General features: G+C 33.8%; 2 protein-coding genes and 1 long non-coding RNA gene across 7 annotated transcripts in view; 2 read left to right on the top strand and 1 right to left on the bottom strand.

Annotated features, from left to right (window-relative positions):
• LOC148170850 (uncharacterized) overlaps positions 1–6163 on the bottom strand; it is a 120696-nt gene extending 114533 nt beyond the window's left edge. Inside the window, exon 1 of one of the 2 annotated variants that reach the window (XM_088041429.1) lies at positions 5994–6163. Coding sequence is in view for 1 of the 2 variants with exons in the window: in XM_088041428.1 (XP_087897554.1) it covers positions 3122–3130 (9 nt within the window). In the remaining variant the exon portion in view is untranslated. Of the gene's footprint in view, positions 1–3121; positions 3196–5993 lie in introns of those variants that run through there. The other variant, XM_088041428.1, reaches the window with a different exon arrangement.
• The window catches only part of LOC148170851 (uncharacterized), a 128573-nt gene extending 105669 nt beyond the window's left edge, over positions 1–22904 (top strand). For 2 of the 4 annotated variants that reach the window (XR_015770418.1, XR_015770419.1), the window contains 6 exons: positions 21273–21453; positions 21501–21674; positions 21720–21937; positions 21990–22140; positions 22425–22621; positions 22676–22904. This is a non-coding gene — a long non-coding RNA (uncharacterized LOC148170851). Of the gene's footprint in view, positions 1–20982; positions 21119–21272; positions 21454–21500; positions 21675–21719; positions 21938–21989; positions 22141–22424; positions 22622–22675 lie in introns of those variants that run through there. The other 2 variants (XR_015770417.1, XR_015770420.1) reach the window with 2 other exon arrangements.
• LOC148170853 (DNA repair protein RAD51 homolog 3-like) lies at positions 19124–20851 on the top strand. The gene is made up of 3 exons (XM_088041043.1): positions 19124–19753; positions 19798–20024; positions 20071–20851. The coding sequence occupies exons 1-3, from the start codon at positions 19369–19371 to the stop codon at positions 20257–20259; spliced, it is 801 nt and encodes a 266-aa protein (XP_087897169.1). The 5' UTR covers positions 19124–19368; the 3' UTR covers positions 20260–20851.
• Positions 22905–23200: the final 296 nt, after the last annotated feature.

Consider the following 23200-nt stretch of genomic DNA (forward strand, 5'->3'; position numbering starts at 1 on the left):
TGGGTAATTGGGGAGGTGAAAATAGTCTGTTTGTTGAAGGCGGTGCTGTTGGTTCTACAAAATTGCGGCCAGTGATGTGCTAATTAAAACGCGAAACACCCCAAACTAGCATCGATTCGACAAATTTCGTTCGGATAAATTGAAACGAATCGTAAAGAAATCACGCGAAAAGTGATTTCCTTCAAGTTTTCTTTTTTCCAACGATCGTTCAAAGATAGTAACGTCAAAGTCAAGCTGATTGTCTGCTGGAAACTCACTTTAAATTTAAACCGACTTATCCATGATAAAGTATTAGAATTCGTTTAAATGCGCGATGGTTGTCTGAAACAAGAAACAAACTTTCCAATCGCCCGAGATTTTCTTTTTAGAAAAGTAGCCCAGTTCGGTGCGAATCTTTCTTATTTACGTATGAATAATGCTCGTGCTATTATTTATGGTTCTTTACGGAAGCGGATTAAAAAAGATAATATTCGCTCGGTTCACGAGTGATATTGACAAATGAGAAAATGAAAAACCTGTTGAGAGCCAAGCAAAATATTACACGTCGTTCGTTACAGAAACGTCAAGATAAAAAAGAGAACTTTCAGCGACTGGTTCTATGCAAAACACTTCGCGCTCCTGCGGTGTTAATCAGCCAAATCGAATGACGTGATTATAGTTATTAACGTTATCGCAATAATTAAATAGCAAATGAGGTTCCGTTGAAAAATTCGATTGTAGGGCGAAGAAACGTCACGTTGTCACTTCACGGTTCTACGAAAACGAAAATTGCATTCTTCTCATCCATATTTGATTTTTGAAGTAGCTGGGAATTGAATGTTAGCTTCGGGGAGTGGATTATTTATTCGATTATTCGATTTCAAAACACAAGACAACTATACCGCCGAGGCGGCGAATCTAAATAACTGATCACGGAGAAAAAGATTCTTAAGAAAGTGCGAAAATTTCGTTTTAAAATCGCGTTTTTAAGAAATCGATGACATACTTTTTGGCTTGTTTGTTTACGGTGGTAAAATCAATGCAACTTACTTGAGGCCGGAATTTAATCCATCGAATAGCTTAAATAAAGATTGACGGGAAAAGTATTGACACTTCAAGTTCAATATCTCTTATTTACGCAACATTGGAATTATTTTTGTCTGTTATTCGTGCTGTAATATATGTGGTATTGATTTATTAGGAAAATACGAATGATACTAACATTATATTATGGGAACTGTCAGTTATTGCGTTTTGGAGTATTCAATATTTAATCTAACATGGAATTATCCTGTGGTCGGTGTAAAAGTGAGTAGTTTTGAAACTATCGCTTTTGGATAATACGTACAATTCCGAAATTTCGCCCACTTGTGATCTCCCCCAAAATCGTCTTTAATTTTAAAGATAAAATTTTAAAAATTTACATACGCTCATAGTTGACAAAGTTCTAAAAGCTGACGCAAAAATTTATTTTTTACCTCGGTTCAAGTACAAGGTGTTTATAAATGTTTCTAGCATCAAGGGTGGCTATGAATTGTCAAAGAAATTTGCCGCTTCTTACAAATGTGGATTTAGATTTTTCAACTGACATTTGCAGTTAAACTCAATTAAGAGCAAAGTTAATTTTGACCAAAAAAAACTGTTCCAATTTTGCTTTGAAACCAGAAAATCAAAAACTTGGACACAAAATCGTAACTGAAACGTCGTTGACATAAATGACATTTTAAGTGTAGTTAAACATAGTTATATTTACTATGAAAACAAAGCGGCAAAATAGTACATTGCAGAAATTCCAGAGCCGCCCTTGATGCTAGAAACATTTATAGACACCCTGTACAATCTTTAGCGATTTTTGAGTTTTTGCGGATATATTTGCGAATTCAATTTTTTTCGACATAACTGTGATACAAATATTTGAGTTTTTATTTTAAATATGCAAATTAGGTTTAAAATTTGCGAAAAAAACGCTGTTTTATCAAGTTAGTTTTCAAAATTATGACGGCGCAGTGGCAAACTACGTTTACACGAAAATTTCACAAGTCACTGCATTCGCTTTTATGAAGGTCAATTTTGATTAACTCGGGCATGTTGCACTTTATGGACACCAGAAATCGTTAATTAACATCGACAAAGCGACAATTTCACCACATAGGACTTTTGTTATAAGCGAATAAAAAGATAGATGTCATTTGTGACCCAAGATGTTGACAGATGGGTGTAAACGTAGTTACCAATTTTGACGTAATGAAATTGGAAACTAACTTGTTAAAGCAGTATTTTTTCTCAAATTTTCAATTCAATTTGCTTTAGATCTCAAATGACAACTGAGATATTTTTAACACATTTATATTGAAAAATTAATAAATTCGGGGTTGAAATGACATTTTAAAGGCGTCGCGATGCCAAAACTGTCATTGATAAAATAGCATATTATGAAACGCGTATGAAACACGACGAGCGCAGCGAGGAGTGTCATAAAGTATTAAGTGCGGCAAAATGCATTATGAACAAGTATCATACGCTATTTTTTCTATTTCACCTTATTTTAAACGAAAAAACTTGATTTCGAAATCTAGGGAATTTTAGGGTAGTTGGCATTTGCAAAATGTTCGGGAAGAAATTCGAAGTAGCCAAATTCAATTTTAGTCAGTTTGACAGGTGTGACGTTTTGAGGTTACCGGAGCCCAAGGGAGCCAAGAGAGCGAAGATGTTGATCATGATCATGATGGTTCTCTTGCAACCAAAGAGTTTTTCTCCGATGAATTATTAAGCCAAGTACAACAAGAAATAATAGTGTATTGATTGATTTATCAAGTTTATTCAAAACCAAAATCTAAATTGTCAACGTTGACGGCAGGTTGACGGTTTGTCTGCTGCAAACCTAAGAAAAATATAAGTTCCTGGAAATATTGGCACGGGATTGGTTCATTACGATACCGAAATACGCTCAAACGCGTATCGAAATATCTTCATTATGAACGCGAAATAGAAAAAACAAGTTTTTGCGTCAGCTTCTAGAGCTTTGTGAGTGTATGCAAATTTTTATAATTTTATCTTTGAAATTTAAGACGACTTTGGTTGTGTTGCCGGATCCCGTATTAGTTTAGTGGAGTTTGTCTTTTCTAAATCTGATAAAACTGACCTGAAGCATTAAAAAATCCACCAACAACGTCACTTCCAAATGTTTCTGTTGACAGTCTTCGTCGCGTCTTTGAACTGACCTAATCACATCAATAACAACACGAGTCTTAACAATAAAATTGGCGCTATAAATATAAACAACGCGCAGTTTGGTTCGTTCAAATCCAGCCATCAGCAAGCACTCTTAATTCCACTTAATTAGACAACATAAATTGGACGGTGCAACATGTAAATCCTCCGAGCAAATCGATCTATTATTAAAGAGTCTATGGTTTTATTATCCTTCCTTAGTTTAAATGTTAGAAATTGGTTTAATGAACGTTTTTATTGATCTCTCGTGGCGCTATATTAGTTTTCCAGTAATTTATGTTTTGTGGGAGTCGCCTTGCAGCAGCTGCACGGAGATAAGAACATGATGATGTTAATCTCACATAAAACACAAATGAAAAATCGTCTGTTTCTGAAGAGAATAGAAATTAGGGCACATCACTGTATTAATTTGTTTTCAAACTTATCCGACTGTTCTTAGTTTTTAGTTAATGCAACGTAAATGAAACTTGGAAACTAAAGTAAGATTTAATCTGACAGTTTGTTTAGTAGAAACCTTTAAAGTTTAGTGGAAAACGAACTAAACCAAAGTTACATTCTCATCGTATTAATATTGGATTGAATAGAATTGCAACGTTTCTCTGGGTAATAAAGTGATAAACAAAAAGATCAATAGATTGCGAGGACCTCTAATAACAAATTATGGGTTCTAATTGGGGCACATCAATACGGACGTTTGGATTATTAAATATTCAGCCACTTTGCGCCAGCCAGTAGCAGCGGCTATCATTAGGCAAAGTTTCTACTAGCACTCCCCTATAAAAATAAGAGTTGGCATTTTTTATTTAGTTTTCAATAAACAAATATCTGATAATTGCATTTCAGTTTTACCAATCGCCGTTTTTGGTGAAATTAAATTTTCATTCATTTATTGTTCATGCAAATTGACCATTGGCCGTGTAAATTAATTTTTCATTCATTCACGTTTTATTTGTGGTGGCAAATTATTTTCGCTGCCGTCAATAGATCTTAGAAATTTAAGTTGTCCACGAAGCCGTAAAAAGGGCAATTTATAGAGGCGTAGAGAACGTGGCTTCGTCTCTTAAAATATTTAAAGAGATCCTCTACAAACATGTGGTTTTCCTCAACTCTCAAAATTTACTAAACTTTAAATTTTAATAGAGTTTAATTTTAAAGGATTTCTTACTGGATTTCAATTACGGGATGGAATAATGCAGCAGTTTGCGGTTTTTGTTATAAAAATCAGATGCCAGAGGGGTTAAAATTAGACCCAAAAATTTACAATATTTTCCATTCAAACGTGTAAGTTTAGTAATTTCAATGCTAGGTCAATTAAATTTGGAGAGGTTACTATTTTTAACTTGGTGATTATTTGTACCAAATGTCAAATTTTTTGAACAACAGAAACGGATTTTAGAAATTTTTATTTTTAGGGGTGGTAAAAAATTACCAATATTTTTTACTCCGATCTGTAATTTTAGTAGTTTTGATGCTAGAGCAATCAAATTTGGAGAGGTTACTATTACTAATTAGTTGACTAACTATACCATATCCTAAATTTTTTGAACAACAGAGACGGATTTTAGAATTTTTTTTTTAAGACAAGCCAGAAATTTCCAATATTTTCCATTCACACTTGTAATTTTAATAGGTTCAATGCTAGGTCAATGAAATTTGGAGAGTTTACTAATATTAACTTGAATTTGTATCAAATCTCATCATATTTCAACAACAGGGACGGATTTTAGAAATTTTTGTTTTTAAAAGTGGCCAAAAGATTCCAATATTTTCCAAATATTTTGGGTATTTTGATACTAAAGCAATGAAATTTAACTTGGTGATTATTCGTACAAATGTCAAATTTTTTGAACAACAGACGGGTCAAAAATTTCGAATATTTTCTATTCAAACCTGTAATTTTAGTAGTTTTGATGCTAGGTTAATAAAATTTACAGAGATTTATAAGTTTAACTTGTTGATTATCTGTACCAAATTTCAAAGTTTTTTAACAACAGGAAAGATTTTTAGAAATTTTTATTTTTAAAACTGGCCAAACATTCCAATATGCTTTATTTGGTCCTGTAATGTTGGTAGTTTTGATGTTAAAGCAATGAAATTTAGCTTGTTTGATCATTTGAATCCAATTTCACATTTCTTTTATTTTTCTCTATTATTTAAAAAAATAATTCTTCTATTAATTAGGGATTTAAATTTTCTGATGTAATTTAAATTTTTGTTGTGCAAAAACATTTAGTTTTTATAGATTCTTCAGAGAATTCTTAATTTTTTGATATAAAATCTGCCCTTAGTAAAAGAGAAAACTTTTCTAATTATTATTACTTTTGTTATTTTTTTAATTATATTGTACAATAAAATTAATGTTTTACTGCACCTAGAGAAACCCGACAAAACGTAAAAGTTTTACGTCCGTTTTATGTGGCAGTAAATTGTATTATAATAACAATAAAATTGGTGTTATTATTATCAAACTTCTTAGCTGCCGGGTCGGAAAATATGATATATGTCCCCATTATTTAAGCCCCAATTGGTAAAACAAATTTTTCACTTTCATTTCTTCCCTATTTCCCCTCCCAACAAGCCCGAATTTATTTGTTTATCATTATTACAGGTATCGATTCCAGAATTTGAAAACACGTCCAACTTGTTGATTTTAAAACCACCCCATTGAAATGCCATTTCATAACCTACCCTACTCTCACTTCCAATCGATCCTAACCTTGTCTCCCCCAGAAAAAAGTCGCTTAATTTTTAATCACGATAAGCGAGCCAATTAAAATGCTTACTTTTCCAACAGTCGCACTATAAACACCATTAACCACTCATAAAAACCATAATTCCACCCACAAAATTTCACAGAGTGTCGAATAAAATTTCCCGTGAAAACAGTTCCGTTATTCTACATGAAAATCGCCCGGGTAACGACCGTACAACGTCCGAAAACAAACTAAACTTGTCGAAGCTTACAGGGGGTAGATCGCAGTTGTCCTTGTCCACCTTCAGGTGAACGCAGAGTCCTTCTCTATCCCACAGGAACTCATGCGCTTAAGCTCCCGCCAAGTATATTCATTGACGAATACACCCACCTTGTTCTCTTTCACGGAGTATTTAAACAAAGTTAATTTTTATTACTTGTGCTTTGAATGTTTTTATATACAATATAATAGGAATTGTTTGAGGCGAAAGCTCCGGGAACAACGAGGACTCCCGGAGCGGATTAAGCAGGAAAGTTTTAAGCGCGTGTACAGCCTAGACCTGTTGACGTTTTTATTTGCTTATAGAACGTCTGGCGTGCTTTATGGGATCACTATTGTGAAAACGCGTAATTTTTATTCATTAAAGGACACGTCGGAGTCCGAGACTCTCCCGTGGGAACGATGAAGGGAATTATTTTAAATTGACGTAGTGTGGCGGTTCACTCGTCTTAATTTTCGGGGAGTTGCGCCGGATCTTAATGAATTTTTTACGGCGGTTTTTAGCACCGGAAGAAAACAGATTTTCTTCAAAAATCACACGGAATAACGTCGTACATTTTTGATGACCCGCAGATTATTTCAACTTCGCTCGGATTCTCATCGGTAAATACATAATACGGGCAAGTATTACAAAACAAATACTCTTTGGAAACAAACAGCAAGTTTTGAGATTTCTTAAGCACATAACACTGAAACAGAGAGAGTTATTTCGCGCATCGACTGAAGCGGAGCGCGCCAGTTCATATTCATCCTATTATTCGGAGGGACGATTGTTGTACCTGTCATATTTGTGTATGGTATAGAGCGTTGCCATATTGTTAATGAAATTTGACCGAAGTGGGGCGTCATGGGTATAATACTCAATATGTGTAATGAGGAAACGGAAGCGCAATTTAGTAACGGGCGGGTGATTAAAAATGGTGGATGCGCCGGGGAAATTTCGCAATTTTTTTTTCAGTTTTTGATTTGATGGTCTTGAATCTGTATTGGAACAATGGAAAGTTATTTTTAAATGCAAATCACTTTTTACTCCATCAGGTCTGGACTCAGCAATATTGGTAAAATAAAATAAGATGGGCCAAAAATTTACAGTATTTTCCACTCGGGCTTGTAATTTTAGCAGTTTCGATGCTAGGTCAATGACATTTTAAGAAGTTACTAAGTCTAACTTGTTGACTGTTTGTACCAATTCTCAAATTTTTTGAACAACAAGGACGGATTTTAGCAATTTTTATTTTCTATATTTGTTATTCGAATCTGTAATTTTGGTAATTTCGACGCTAGGTCAATAAAATTTAGAGAGATTAATATCTCTAACTAGGTGACTATTTGTGCTAAATCTCAAAAGTTTTTAGCAACAGAGACGGATTTTAGAAATTTGACGTGCCTATAATTTCCAATATTTTTCATTCGGATCTGTAATTTTGGTAATTTTGATGCTAGGTCAATAAAACTTAGAGAATCTACTAACTCTATGTTGCTGACTATCTGTGCGAAATCTCAAAGTTTTTAAACGACAGAGGCGGATTTTAGAAATTTTTATTTTTAAGACGAGCCAAAAATTTCCAATATTTTACATTCGTACCTGTAATTTTGGTAGTTTTGATGTTAGATCTATAAAATTTAAAGGGGTTTCTATCTTTAATTTGGTGACGATTTTTACTAAATTTCAAACTTTTCTAATAACAGAGACGGATTTTAGAAATTTTCAGGCGAGCCCAAAATTTCCAGTATCATTCATTTGGACCTGTAATTTTGGTAATTTCAAAGCTTAGTTAATGAAATTTGGTAATTTTCCTATCTCTAGCTTGTTGACTATAGCTATATCGAATCTCAAATTTTTTGAACAACAGAGACGGATTTTAGAAATTTTCATTTTCAAGACAGGGCAAAATTTTCAATATTTTCCATTCGGACCTGTAATTTTAATAATGTCAATACTAGGTCAATCAAAATTAGAGTAATTACTTCTAATTTATTGAGTATTTGTACCAAATCCTAATTTTTTTGAACGACAGGGGCGGATTTTAGAAATTTTAATTTTCAAGACGAGCAAAAAATTTACAATCAATATTGTTTATTCGGACCTGTAATTTTAGTAATTTCGATGCTAAGGTCAACGAAATTTGGTGAAGTTACTATTTCTACCTTGTTGACTATCTGCACTAAATCTCGAATTTTTTTAACAACATGGACGGATTTTTGAAATTTCTATTTCCAAAAATTTACAATATTTTCCATTTGCACCTGTAATTTTGGAAATTTTGATGCTAGATCGATAAAATTTGGTGGAATTTCAATCTCTAGGCTGTTGACTATCTGTACTAAATTTTAAATTTTTTGGACAACAAGGGCGGATTTTAGAAATTTTCATTTTTAAGACGAGCCAGAAATTTCTAATATTTTCCATTCGGACCTGTAATTTTGGTAGTTTCGATGCTAAATTAATGAAATTTGGAAAGGTTGCTATCTCTATGTTGTTGACTAACTGTGCCAAATCTTAATTTTTTTAAATAACAGGGACGGATTTTAGAAATTTCCAACATTTTCCATTCGGACCTATAGTTTTGGTAATTTTGATGCTAGGTCGATAAAACTTGAAGAGGTTTTTATCTTTAGGTTGTTGACTGTTTGTACCAAGTCTCAAACTTTTTGATCAACAGGGACGGATTTTAGTAATTTTCATTTTCAAGACGAGCCAAAAATTTTCAACATTTTCCATTCGGACCTATAATTTTGGTAATTTTGATGCTAGGTCAATAAAATTTGGAGAGGTTTCTATCTTTAGACTGTTGACTATCTGTACCAAATCTTAATTCTTTTAACAACAGGGGCGGGTTTTAGTAATTTTTATTTTTAGAGGTGGCCAAAAATTTCCAATATTTTCCATTTGAACCTGTAATATTGGTAATAATTTGGATGCTAGATCGATAAAGTTTGGACAGATTACTATCTCTTACTTGTTGACTATCGGTGTCAAATCTCAAACTTTTTAAACAACAGGGACGGATTTTAGAAATTTTCATTTTTAAAACGAACAAAAAATTTTCTAATTTTGTACAACACAACATAAAAAATATTTTGTCAAGAATATTTCTGAATCTGGACCTGATGGAGCAAAGCAAACTGCAGATTCGGAATCCAAAAGTTGACAACTAGTGGTATTACCAATGTTTTAGCTTTTGGAATACAGAAAAAAACTAAAAACTTTCACGTAACGTCAGGTATTTGGCAAAGGATTCACATTTCGTAAAGTTAACATCGCGAACTCTGCCTGGGGCCATAGTGCTATTAATTATTAAATTTACGTTTCTGCAACTTTACGACTAATAATTTAGTTTCCGTTAAAACATAGATGAGCCTAAAGCAGATTCTGTACCTCATATTCTTACCCCAGAGTGACTGTTTTGTTATCAAAATGAAACAATTAGCAAAGGTCGTGGAAGCTCTTTGTTTTCAAAATCGTAATTCATGTCAGCAAAACCTAAAAGCCTGAAAAACGGTAAATATAAAACATTTTTATCACGATTAAGATCACCCAAACCGAGATAACAGGCGCTTTTATTTTTTATATCTAATTTATGAGACGTTTACATTTTTTAGAGAGACAGCTCAAGCTAGAATACGTAGGTTTTATTGTTTTAAAACATGAAAGCGCAAAGTTACCGGAGAAACTTGCTTTTAATTAGAGAGAATAAATTTGAGGAATAAAAAATTTTTAATTTCTAGAACCAGTCGCGTCTGGAGTTTCCAACAAATGTGATAAATCTCGATTATAAGTTTGAGTAAAATTCCAGCTTGTTATCGAAATTGATTGGGTTTGTTCATTGCACAATTGGAAAATATAAAAATGATGTTTTGCGTGCAATTTTAGAACCGTTTTGAAAAGTCAACAGCGTGTTTTCCGAGCAACCTGACAAATTGGTTATTTACCCAATTGAAAGAAAAACGTTGTTCATCAGTTCGATAGTCTAAAAGAAAAATAGCTTCTGTATAAAGGGATGTGCTAGTACAATGTTTGAACAGAAAACAAGTTGCCATCAGCATTGAGGATAAGAATAATACGTGGAGGGTCGAATACAATTAGCCACAGGATACGACGTGTTAACAAAGGAATGCCCTTGCTATTATTACATTATCTCACAAATCAAATCACTGTCCCCACCGTAATATGTGGATTTTTGTTTATGAAATTCCCAACGAAAAGCTCGACTTGGCAAATTATACACTTGTTACTCTTATCGGGGGCCTCCAAAGACCATCGCTTCTCCTTATCTGAATCCTTCTAGACATTTCGGAGAAGTGAACGCGATCTTACTCTCGTGGAATAATTGGAGCACGAGAAACACTCTTCCAACAAAAATCGTGATTTTGGGAAAATTCGCACGCGTTATATAATTTCCACGAATTCCAGGAGAAAACGACGTCGTCGTCAGCACTCGTCGATTCTTAATTCCGCTTTAACTACAAACTCTTTACGCCACTAACAGCTTCTATCGCTCTAAAATTTAATGGAATTAATGGGGTTTGAGTAAAGGAGTAAAATTTTAACGTGTCGTCGGCGTCGCTCCGCGACGCGGTATGTGCATTATAAAACCAGTTAAAAGAACTTCACCGTTTACGACCGAAAGTGTTGTTCCTAATCCCAAACTTGTTAATGTAAGTGAGGGGAGTTAATACCCGATCAGTTAGATAAAACTGAATCTGTCTAAATCGGCTCTAGTAGAGAACTTGCGGCTTACCGCCTGTTCAAAGCACCGGAAGGCAAGGTTTTCGTGCTTTACACAAACTTAGTCAATGGATAGTAAGTCTAATTTGACGCCAACGGATGTTTATTACGACACCTCTGCTGTTTTTAGACCGATCGATATCAATCACTTCCAATACAGATAAAAGCTTTCCGGTTTGTTCGCCTAGTTTGCAAGCGGGTCACCACATTTTTATAGCAATAAACGCATGTCTGGTGCACAACAAGACGCAATTTTCGGCGAAACGATTAATAATCGTAAAGTTGGTGATGGACGACTTTTCTACCACTTTTTTGACAGCCACGATAACTCACTGACGCGGAATGCGACCTGCTTACATTTTACAGGCGAGTGATGAAGTTCGACATTAAAGACATAAAGCAAGATTATCTTTTATCCGCTATAACTTAAAATGATCAGAAACTGACTCAACTTTTCTGTTTACGACAAGAGATAAACTTAATTTATACCAAATCAACAAAAAGGACAAGCAAAGTTTCGCCAGGTAAACACTTGACTTGACATAGTTCGTTCTTTTAAAAATGAAATTTGAGGCGATTTTTAATTCCAAACACGCTCGTTTTGGTATGTTCTCTTTTATCTAAATCTAAAACGCGTTTCATTATTTACAATTATAGCCCGAATTTGCATAGCAAACAGCGCCGGTACATTCATTACCAGAAACATTATTTTAGTAGTGTGAATTACGAAAAATTCTGCCACTATACTCGGACGAATCTATAAATGCAACTGTATGATCCGCCCACGTATAAATTAAATTGGATTATCTCGTTGAACCGCAATGCATTTCTCCTTTTGTGGGGCGTTTCAAAGGACAATAAAGTAGTCCAGGCAAAACAAACATAGAGTTCGGAATAATTCGCATAAGGCTGATTTTTTGTCAAAATTTGTCAAATTGTCAAAGTCCCCATTCATAGGTGTGCTGCTAAAAAAGTTTCGCGGTGGTAAATGTCAAAGAAAACAATTTTTTGCAAATATCTTGTCACGGATGACTACTTTTATATTGTTTAATAACTTCACTAAATTGTTAAATTATAGAGCTAAAAATATAAATTTTAGAATTTTTCATTTTCAAACTGAGCTAAAATTATTCTACATGTCAATTCTCCGTCAATTTAAGTGTTATAGTAATGAAATTTGGTCAAAATACTACTTTTAATTTGTTTAATAATTCCACCAAATCGCAATATTGTAGAGCCAAAAATACAAACTTTAGAATTTTTTATTTTCGAGGTGAACCAAAATTATTCAACATTTTTTACAAAAGTTCTATATTTGTCAATTTTTGTGTTATTGTAACGAAATTTGGTCAAATTACTACTTTTGATTTGTTTAATAATTCCACCAAATCGCAATATTATAGAGCCAAAAATAAAAAAAAATTATGACACTAAAATTTTTAGAGTTTGGAATTTTCGTAAAAAAGTTGGATAATTTTGGTTCAGCTTGAACAAAAAATTCTAAAATCCGCATTTTTTTCCGCTCTATAATTTCGCGACTTTATAGAGATAATAAACGCCTCAAAAATAGCAATCTGCGTAAATTTCATTGCCATAACACTAAAATTACTAAAGTCATAAATTTTTTCTAAAGATTTCCTGCAGATTTTTTTCAAATTCCTTTGTAAACGTAATTTTTATATATTTTTTTTTTATTGGTGAGTTCTTAAGGAGCTCGCAAAAAGTATTTTACTCTTGACTCGTTAAAATGCCTTAAAGAATTCTGGCAATTTCTCAAATATTCTTTCGAGACTTTTTTGAAATCCACACTCTTACAAATCGTCTAATAATATTTATTATTTTCCAAAATCTCCAAAAGCCATAAAGATAGACGCCATTTTAGTAACAAGCAAAACAAAAGACATTTTAGTTTCCATCACCGTCTTTAGAGGCAACAATATTAAGACAACTTAACAATATTAAGATCAAAATGACAGAAGTGTGTTTCACGTGTCGAAAACGTTGACTGATGGTAAAATTCTTAATGTATTTTGAAGACCAAAGAACTGCTCTTAGAATTCACAGACCCATGAGAATTTAACATTTTATTCCAATTTACCATTTTTTCGTAATTTTGGTAGTTTTAATGCCAAGACTATTCAAATTAATGTAGTTACTACTTTTGTCACGTTTATTAATAGTGCCAAATGCCAAAATATTAGAGCAAAAAAAAACAATTTTAAAAACTTTTATTAAGAGCGTAGGAACAAAATTTCCCTCTATTTACTATAATATTTTGTAATTTTGGTTATTTTAACGTCAAGACAATCAAAATTGGGGTAGTTACTATTTTTGGCATGTTTAATTGTTGTGCCAAATGTCAAAATATTAGAGCAAGAAAGAGCAATTTAATTTTTTTTTTTGACAAGATAAAAAAAAAATTTCCTCTTTATTCTATTGAATTCCGTATCTTTGGTAGTTTTAACGCCAACACAATAAAAATTGGTTTACTTACTACTTTTAACATGTTTATTAACTGTGCCAAATACCAAAATATTAGAACAAGAAAGAGCAAATTTCGAAATTTTTACTCTTAGAAAGATTAAAAAAAGTCGGCATTTTCTAAACAATTACGTAACTTTGCCAATTTAATCGCTAAAACAATAAAATTTTGTCGACACTATAATTTACAACACACCTATTAACTTTACTAAATCTCAGAATTTTAGAGCAAGAAGGGAAGAAGCATTTTTAGAAATTTTTATTAAGAGGACTAACCAAAATTTCCTTCCATTTATTATGAAATATCGTAAATTTGGTAATTTGAACACCAAGACAATCAAAATTGGAGCAGTTATTACTTTCGACACGTTTATTAATTGTGCCAAATGCCAAAATATTAGAGCAAGAAAGAACAATTTTAGAATTTTTTTGACATGGTAAACGAATTTTTTTTTTTATTGAATTCCGTATCTTTGGTAGTTTTAACGTCAATACAATAAAAATTGGACTAAGTACTACATTCGACATGTTTATTAACTGGGCTAAAGGCCAAAATATTAAAACAAGAAAGAACTAATTTAGAAAATTTTACTCTTAGGAAGATTAAAGAAGTTAGCAGTTTCTAAAAAATTACGTAGCTTTGCTACTTTAGACGCTAATGCAACACACTTATTAATTAACTTTACTAAATTTCAAAATTTTAGAGCAAGAAGGAGCATTTTTAGAAATTTTTATTGAGAGTAAAAGCCAAAATTTCATTCAAATTTGGTAATTTTGAGACATGAAGACTAAAAGAAGTTTCGAAGGCAATTAAAACTGTGTTTTGATTTATTTCAAATAAACTAGTGAAAAGTAATTGTTTAAATGGTGCTAAAATTTATAGTTTTAATTTTGATTGAAAAAGTTAAGTTTTATTTTTTGACAATATGTCGTAATTGCCGCGGTTCATCTCACCTGAATCTTAGATAAATGAGTCTAAATTGTACGACTTCAACAAAGATATACATAAAATCCATCCTGTTCTCTTGAAGACTCTCAAAAACTAGAAAAAATTCTTGAAGAAAATAAGTACTATGAAAAGAATTTGCAGAAGATTAATTTCAAAAGTTGCTGGAAAATTTCGTGGGTTAAGTTCACTTAATGCTTCCTCAGTTTGAAAAAAGGCACTAATAAGGGGCGATTTTAAGTGTGACTTGCGTTACTGCAAATCCCATTTGCAACATAGCAACGCCAATCATATTGTTCATACCTTGGCAACGGTTGCAAATTTGCGTTAACGCAGTGACTTGAAATCGACCCGTTTGACATTTACCACCGCGTAACTATTTTAGCAGCACACCTATTCATATATGGGAAAATTGACAATTTGTTTAGAACAATAAAATGAAGGTTTACACAAAAAATCAGCTATTTGGAAATTATTGCGAGTTTTTGAATTTTTTGTGTCTATTTTGCCTGGACCAAACCCTTGAAAAACTATTTCATTTCTGCAAAAAAATTCAGTGAATAGTTTTTCATACGGTTTCATCCGAAAACAGTTCATAATACATTAGGCAAACTTGCCGGAACCGAAATTCAAACATAAACTTCACCCCCAATTCCGAAAATCTCCCCTAGAGCTCGACTTTTATAAGTAAGTTACAAACACTAACAGTTAATCAGTTGCTGTCCGCCGCCGTTTTCTTGCAATAAAAACCCGCCGAAACTTGGGTAATATGTTTTTAACAAACACTGATCATCCAGCACTTGTGGTGGAGGCGCCGGGTCAATGTGTAGATTAGATGAAACGTCCAACCAATAGATTTGAGATCTGGATTTTCGACGGAACGTCAAGAATGATTAACCGAGCCCTTCCGGGGAAGTAGTTAATCATTATGTATCATGCGCTCGAGTGCCACTAGAGGAAATAACGCAACCTCCAAGTTTAACCCCAGCGATTTTGTATCGACGATTGTCATCAATACTCATCGACAAAGAACAAACTAAGAAATCAATAGAGCTCGAAAATTTTTCCTCTTAACGCACGCTATGTTTATTTACTTGGAATCCCCCGCAGTCGCTGAGTTAACTGAGTTAGGCAAACAATTTCGAGTTAAAACAATTTACTGTCTTTGTTGCTTTGTACGAGTTTAAACACGACACACAATACATTCAGTAAATATTTATCAAGTACAAGTCGCGCAATGGAAAAAGATTAAGGGGCGATGCAAAAAGTACAGTTTATCAAACTCCGACAACAAGTATCTGGACGGGACGTTTGATGAACGTTCGCTTCGATCGGTCCAAGATCATGAATCAAGAACTTGTCTCAACTTTTGTCTTTATTTTAGATTGAAAAGATGAATTAATTACGCTAGGTACGAATTAAAAATCTGCAAAGTTACTAATATTTTTTATACATACAGGATGTCCGGAAAGTGGCGCACCACCTTGAAAGGAGGTAATTGGGTGATCCTCCAGAGTACCAAAAAAATGTTAAAAAAAATTCCAGACTCTCTGTTTTCGCAGGAGGACCAAAAGAAAATTAGGAAAATGGCAACATTGCTGAACTGTTCCCCCAATAATTTAAATTTCTAGTATTTAAAGCTATAGCAACGTTGCTGTTGTATTGTTGGCGTTAGTTAGGTTGGCCCATGAACGAGTAATGTAACTATGGTTTCACGTGAACGATGCCACACTGATCGAGATTGTTGATTCAAAAATCTTGTTAACATTTTTCAGGCAGTTCTTACAAGATTTTTCCCGTTTTTTTGCACCATGCCTTTGCGCAAAATGTACTTTAGATAACAAATTCATTTGAACCTAAAATTATTACGCAGAAATCGTTAATTTTGGCATTAAACTTTTACTCTTCAATCCCTCATATCTCGAAAAATTGAAGACATGGATTTTTTTTAACATTTTTCCGGTGATCTATGGCATTGTCCGATGATACAGTTTTACGGTGGTGCGCGACTTTCCGGACAGCCTGTATAAGTATATTTTTATACAAGTGGCAAGAGATACTAATAATTTGGTTGTCACCCCATTAGAAAGCAGAGATCTCAAGCTTTACAATGACGTATCACAATAAAAAATTAAAGTACCAATTCTTAGCAAAAAGTGTCAAAATGTTTAAAAAAAAAACCGTCTGTTTCTCTTAAATTTTTTGGTAGCGACTAATTTTCTTGCCGATTTATAGTTAGTTGAGAAACTTATTTAATTACCTTTCTAATTATGTATTGTAGAGTTTCTTGATTTTGTTAAGTAAAACTAAGAAAATCAAACTTGTGTCCATCCCCAAAATCGCCTTTAATGTTAATTAAAAATAAAACAATTTTGACATAATGAAATTGGAAACTAACTTGATAAAACAGCATTTTTTCCTCAAATTTTGAAAACAATTTGCATTGAATCTAAAATGGCAACGGAGATATTTTTAACACATTTATAATAGAAAAAATTAAATTAGTGGTTGATTTCACAAACCCTCACAATTAGCCAAAAATTACATTTTTAAGGCGTCGCGACGATAAAAACTATCGGTGATAAAAATCAAATTTTAACGTCAGCTTCTAGAGCTCTGTCAACTATGAGCGTATGCAAATTTTCAAAATTTTATCTGAAAAATTAAAGGCAATTTTTGGGGGTGGACACAAGTGTTGTCGGACCCTGCATAAAGAAAATTATTTTGCGAATATCTCTGAGTCCTGACCTGATGGAGCAAAACGGGCTTTGGATTTAGAATCAGAAGGCAAGTCTACTTTAGAAATGACTTTCCACTGCTGCAATACAGATTTTGTTTTAATGTGTTGACTACTTTTATTAATCGTGCCAAATTACAAACTTCGAGAGCAAAATACATCAATTTTAGAGAATTTTAAAAATCCGCTCATCCATAACAAAATGGAGACATCTGTGTAAAACCCAACTAGGAATAATTTTTTATTGGCTGCATTATTGTTATCAAGACTGTTTAATAACAAAAAAACGCACCGAAACACCCAACTCGACCGTGACTTTTCATTTATTGGCCAGATATCCCAAACTGTCGTTTATTGGATACATTTCTAAGCTAATGAACCAATTCATTGGTTGTTGGTGACATAATAACAAAAAACAAGTACCAATGCTGGAACTTCCGCGTAACTTTTTCATTCCCAAACAGTGATAGAGATAAAACGTTTTTTATTTTCTGAAAACGAACTTGCGACTAGAGAAAACTAATTTTAGCTAAAACCACTGAAAACTGCAAAGAGTGCAGTTTTCCAAATTTTCCTCAGTTTTTCTCGAATATCTTGACTTTCTCGGCGACTGCAATAGATCGTTGGGAAGCTTATTCAATTACTTTTCCAATGATATATTATACAGGGTGACTCAGAAAATAAAAGGCTTACAATTCCAAACCAAAATTTCGAAATAAAAATTTTTTAGCCCAAAAATATTCGAAATAAAACGAAAAAACGGTAGCCAATCCCGAAGCTGAACAGATTTTGAAAATCGGTAACTATGGACACATCCATTTATCCATTGGTCAGGTGAACGTTACACTCTCGTTGCCTAGGAAATTCCTGTAGAGTTTCATAATATTGGAAATTAGCGAAAGTCACGGCGGTGTGCTCAAAAACAAACTTATTTTACCAATTTCTCTGAGTCCTGACCTGATGAAGCAAAACAGTTTTCGGATTTAAAATCAGGAGGCAATTCTACTTTGGAAATTCTTTTTTATGAAAGGGGTTTGATTAGGTAGTAATGTGAAAAAAATTACAATCAATCAATTGGTATTTATTCAAATAAATAAGTATTTGCATGGATTTTTCCATCTGAATTGCAGACAAATGTATATAATATCCAATTGATTTACCTTTGTACTGATTCGAGAATAAATTTACCCCGAGCAAACTGTAATGTTTTTCGAATCAATAATAATAAATAAAATAGTGGTTATATGTTAACGACAAAACTTAAATTCTCATTAAATGATCTATGATGTTGTTTTACTCATTTTAAAATTCAATTCCGCATTTAAATCATGAATTTGGTACGTTTAAGTTGCTATAAATAAATGAGTGGTGCTTAGGGATAAAAATTGACTTGAATGCACCGGGAAAATGCGTAATCGCGTCGCTTAATAAACAAAATTAATTGTAACTTATTGTGGTCGCAGCGACAAAAAGAAACTACTTATCTTTTCATTGCTACCTGTGTTACTAAATCATCCAAAGCAAACAGAGTGAAAAATAAATACTCGTAACTCATACAAACAAATATAGCTCCTCCATGCACACTTCGCATCTACTTTTCTATATATAGCCTCACGATCTCCACAATATTGTCTAGTCAGAAGTGTAACAAGCAGTGCAACAGAAAAACCAGTCTCCATACCAAAAAAACGTTGTATTGTTAAAGTTAACAATAGCGAGAGGAGAGATAAAAATGAAACTAGCAGCATTCTTGCTTCTCGTCGTTTTAATAAACTATGCAGAAAGTGAACCGATCCCGAAAAAGTCGCCGTGCATTTGTACAAGAATTTACGCTCCAGTATGTGCTTCGAATGGAAAATCGTACGGAAATAAATGCGAATTTCTTTGTTATCTGAAGTCAAGGCCGCGTGAAGAACAGAAATCGTTAACCATTGTGAAGTTGGGAGCTTGTGAAGAGCCGCCAGTTATCCATGAATTACCGGAGTTGGTCAGCGGAAAAGAGACGGATTTTTATCTGGATTCGGCCATGGATGATGTTCTCTACTAGGAAATTCTCAAATTATACAAAGCGTTTAGTGGGCGGTGTGCGCAAAAAATATTCAATTATTTTGTTTTAGAAGACGCAATAAAAGTAATAAAGTTGTTTTATTGACGAATCATAAAAGCAGTTTTGCTATTACGAAAAGTCCGGGCGAACTTCCCCCCCACCCTCTAACTCCGGGATAGGACGGAATTTTGGCGGGAAACTTTTGACAATCAACCTAACCTCAAAACGTGCTCGCGAATTTTAAAAATGAACCAACCGATAGCCTCCCTGAACGTTCCCATGGACATAATAAACAAATTAAAAAACTCCGGGTTTCATCACTGCGAAGACGTGAAAGAAAACGAAGAAACCATCAACTCCACAACGAATTTCTCAAGTTGGTCCTCGGTCCTGCAGCCCCCGAAACCGAAAACTGCCCTAGAGTTACTAAACGACGAAGAATCGCAGTTTCGAAGCCCAATTCCAAAACTTAATCAAATTCTCAGAGCTGTGATAGTCCCTGGTTGTATAACAGAGCTGTGTGGACTCCCAGGGTCTGGAAAGACTCAAATTTGTTTAAATTTAGTCGCCGGGATGAAGGGGGTCGTTTTTATCCACACGAATCGGAATTTAAATCGTGACAGGCTAAGAGGTGACTATTAGGGGGTTGAATCTGTTGTGACGTCTTGATTTTAGAGATTTGTACCCAGAAACAATTGGAAGACACGTTTTGTATCAAAGTTACAGACTTCACTGAGCTGCTGGCAAGTGTTGAGTTTCTGGAGACGTTTCTACGTGTTGAAATGGTGATAATAGACAGTATAACGTGGCCTTTGAAGCAGAAAGCGCCCCTTGAAAGAAGTAGCCTTGCCTGCACCCTCTTCCAGAAACTGAGGAATTTGACCAAGACGCGCCCCCTTTCTGTATGATTGTCCTTCTGCTTGTACGACTCTAACAAAGTGCTTTTAGATTGTAATAACAAACGACTTGACCACAAGAATAGCAGAAGACGACACTTTTTATACTTCTTGTTTTGGCGACAGTTTTTACCATCTTATTAACAACAGAGTTTTGTTGACAAAGACAGGGAGCTTTCACACAGCTGAAATCCTTAAAAGCGTGACGAGGTACCACGCTGCCGTTTCATTTCAGTTTTAACGTGGTTTTAACTAGTTATCTGTCAACGTTGACAGTTAGCTAACCTCAAAACAAAACGCGCACCTGTGGAATTTACTTGTTTTGATTTCGTGTCGTGATAAACAGCTGCAAATAGATGTGAGCGCACTTATATGGGGGACAAAGAAGTAACCGAAGAATTTCTCAAGAATGAAGCGTTTACGGAACTCGATGCCGTTCATCCGCGCTTCATGGAGCCCCAAAACCCTGAAACTATTAGGCAGTACGAAAGAGAGCATTATTACTACTGTGAAGAGTGTCGGATGTTTTTTGCCCCCACTGTAAGAGGTTTGAAGACACATTTTAGTGGAGATATGGTGCAGCATAGGGCTTGTGCCTCCTGCTTTTATTGTGGGGGGCAGGTTTTTGAATACAGTATTAATGGGGAACGGAGGTTTTACCATAATTGCAGCGACTACAGGAAGAAAGATGAACGCAAAGGAAGCTGATCACACCAAAGTTGCTTTACCTCATGTATAAACTATAATAATTGTAATTTAACATTTATGTACAGTGTAAATTCAAGTAGTCTTTAATTAAAGAAAACACCTTTTGTTTATGTTCAAAAAATTCATTTTTCTAGTCGTAATTTCTTTATTGTTTACAATGAACACTCAAATTTAAATTTCCCTCCATTTTTAGTTGGTGTCGCCATCTAGACCCGAAAGTCTGAACTGAAATGGTAATGCAGAAATCTGTAGTCAGGATTTTTAATTCACATAGTGGCCACTGTGAACAAAATGGCGACGAGTTTTGTAAACACTTCTTTGAGAGTTTTTAGCATAAAAGATGCTGTTAAAGTGCGTTAAAGTGTGTTCCATTTCAATTTGGATATGTAGAGGTACAAAGATTTCATTTGTTTGAGTAATTGCACAGTTTTTTTGTTTCAACTGTAAAGTTGGTTGTTTTGGGACTAACTTCGCTTTTTTGGAAATTTTCGTCTTTTTATAATTACACTGTTTACAAACAACATCTTAACATGTTTTATTTTTCAGACAGCATATGTGGGAAACGACTCTGAGAACTTCTTTTTTCAACAATTCCATGGAAATTGGGTCTCTCCAAATGATGAAGCACACTGAAGTTGTTAATTGATGAAGTGGAAGAGTATTCTTGGTGGTCAAGAGCTCCAGAGCAAAAAGGTTTCTCGGAGATCGTCGTTTATTTTTAAATACGGTAATTTTTTATTAGAAACTTTCCAACTTTCTAAGATTTCATTTTAGGGTTACAGCACATCTATACTCAATTTGAATTTCCCTCCCATTTGTTCAGATTCCACTACATTTGAAATTGGTCAAAAAAACTTGCTTTCGATTGGCTGTTTCCAGGTCACAGTTTGACATTTGACATTTTCGAATTTTGTTGGACGTCGAAGTTTTAGAATTTGAAAAATACTGGTAGGTTTGATAATATTCAACACAGCTTTTCAGTACTTTGTACAGTTTCAGGTTGCTTTCATTGGAACTGTGGAAGTCCACTGTGTAGCTACAAGTTCAACAAGATGCACAGTTTTGAAGAACTTGAAAAAGCAGTCTTCAATTTATTGTGAGAAATCGTGATTTAAAGATGGAGAGAATTTGCTAAGAGTCAACTCCATGGATGAGCAGTTGTAATCTCTGCTGTTCAAATGGAAAGTCATGTAGTTCACAGATTGGAACTGGTAAATTGAAACTTGTTTGCATCTTATTTTTCACACAGTTGATTAATTTTAGGTTATGTTTGTGGTGGAAGAGTGAATATTGGGACATAAAGAGACAAATGACTGAAAGTTTCTGGAAAAGCAAAGAAATTACCTAAAGCTTCCAGCTGCAACAGACATCATTTGTTTCCTTTTCAAGAGACTGTTTTGAAGTAAATTTAATGGTATGTTTTATCAACTTAAATTAAATATGTAAAGTTGGATGAAACAGATTCAGTCAATTTTTGTTTGTTGAAAAGTAAGAGAGATTAGTTTATGCTAAAAAGTAAAATTTGAATTTCTGTCAATCTTGTTTCAATTTCCACTGAACTTAAGATGGACCGAAAATACTTGAATCTGATTGGTTGAGCAAAAAATGTGTTTATGTGTCTACAGCAGTTGTGCCTACTTGTCAAATTTTACACGTTGGTAGTTTTGTTGAACTTTAACAATTCTCTTTTGATTTCAGAGGGCAATATGTTGGAAATGGGTGGTCTGCGTTGTGAATTTCTTGGAAATGGAAAGGAATCTCGACGTTGGTTGGTACATAAGGCGACAAATCTGGAAGTGCCTTTCTTTTGAGACGAGCGCAAAGGAGAAGTTTATTATGGTGTGAGACCATTGGGGATATTAAATGATGCAGAAGGTGATTGAACAACTTGAAGAGTGAGTAGTACTCATCTGGAAAACTCAATCTTAAATTTATTTATCTCTTTGCAGATGATCGCTTTTAAGCGTTTTTCAAAGAACAACTGGTACCACTGCCTGAAAGGATTGAAATGTTCTATCTACTTAGTGGAATTTGAAGAACCTTTTGAGAAAACACAAGCTAAGTTTTTCTCATAACTGTTTGATTAACATTGTCAGTTTTAAAAATTGTTTCACTGTTTATTTGCTCATTCAATTATGTTACAATGGCATGCAATAAACTAACTGAAACTCGTTGAAATTTTTTTTCTTAATTCCGAAAATTCACTTTTTTTTGGTACTGACATGATTTATTTGGAAATATTTTGGCTAATTTTGTGTAATAACGCTAATGTAATGTTTAATTTTTGCTGTAAACTTTGTGGTTTGTAACTTGCCTAATTTGATTAGCCAAGTTTTTCACCATAATTTTGTCGAGTAAGCGCCCCCTTGCGGAATAATGCCGAACTAATTAGTTCATAATGTTTGCCACCGGAGGGCTAAATTTATGGTTTGAAACTTGGCTAACTCGATTAGCCAAGTTTTTCACCTTTATTT

Source organism: Gnatocerus cornutus, chromosome 7, assembly GCF_029298725.1.
Source record: "Gnatocerus cornutus isolate USDA-ARS CGAHR chromosome 7, icGnaCorn1.1, whole genome shotgun sequence".
Lineage (NCBI taxonomy): Eukaryota > Metazoa > Arthropoda > Insecta > Coleoptera > Tenebrionidae > Gnatocerus > Gnatocerus cornutus.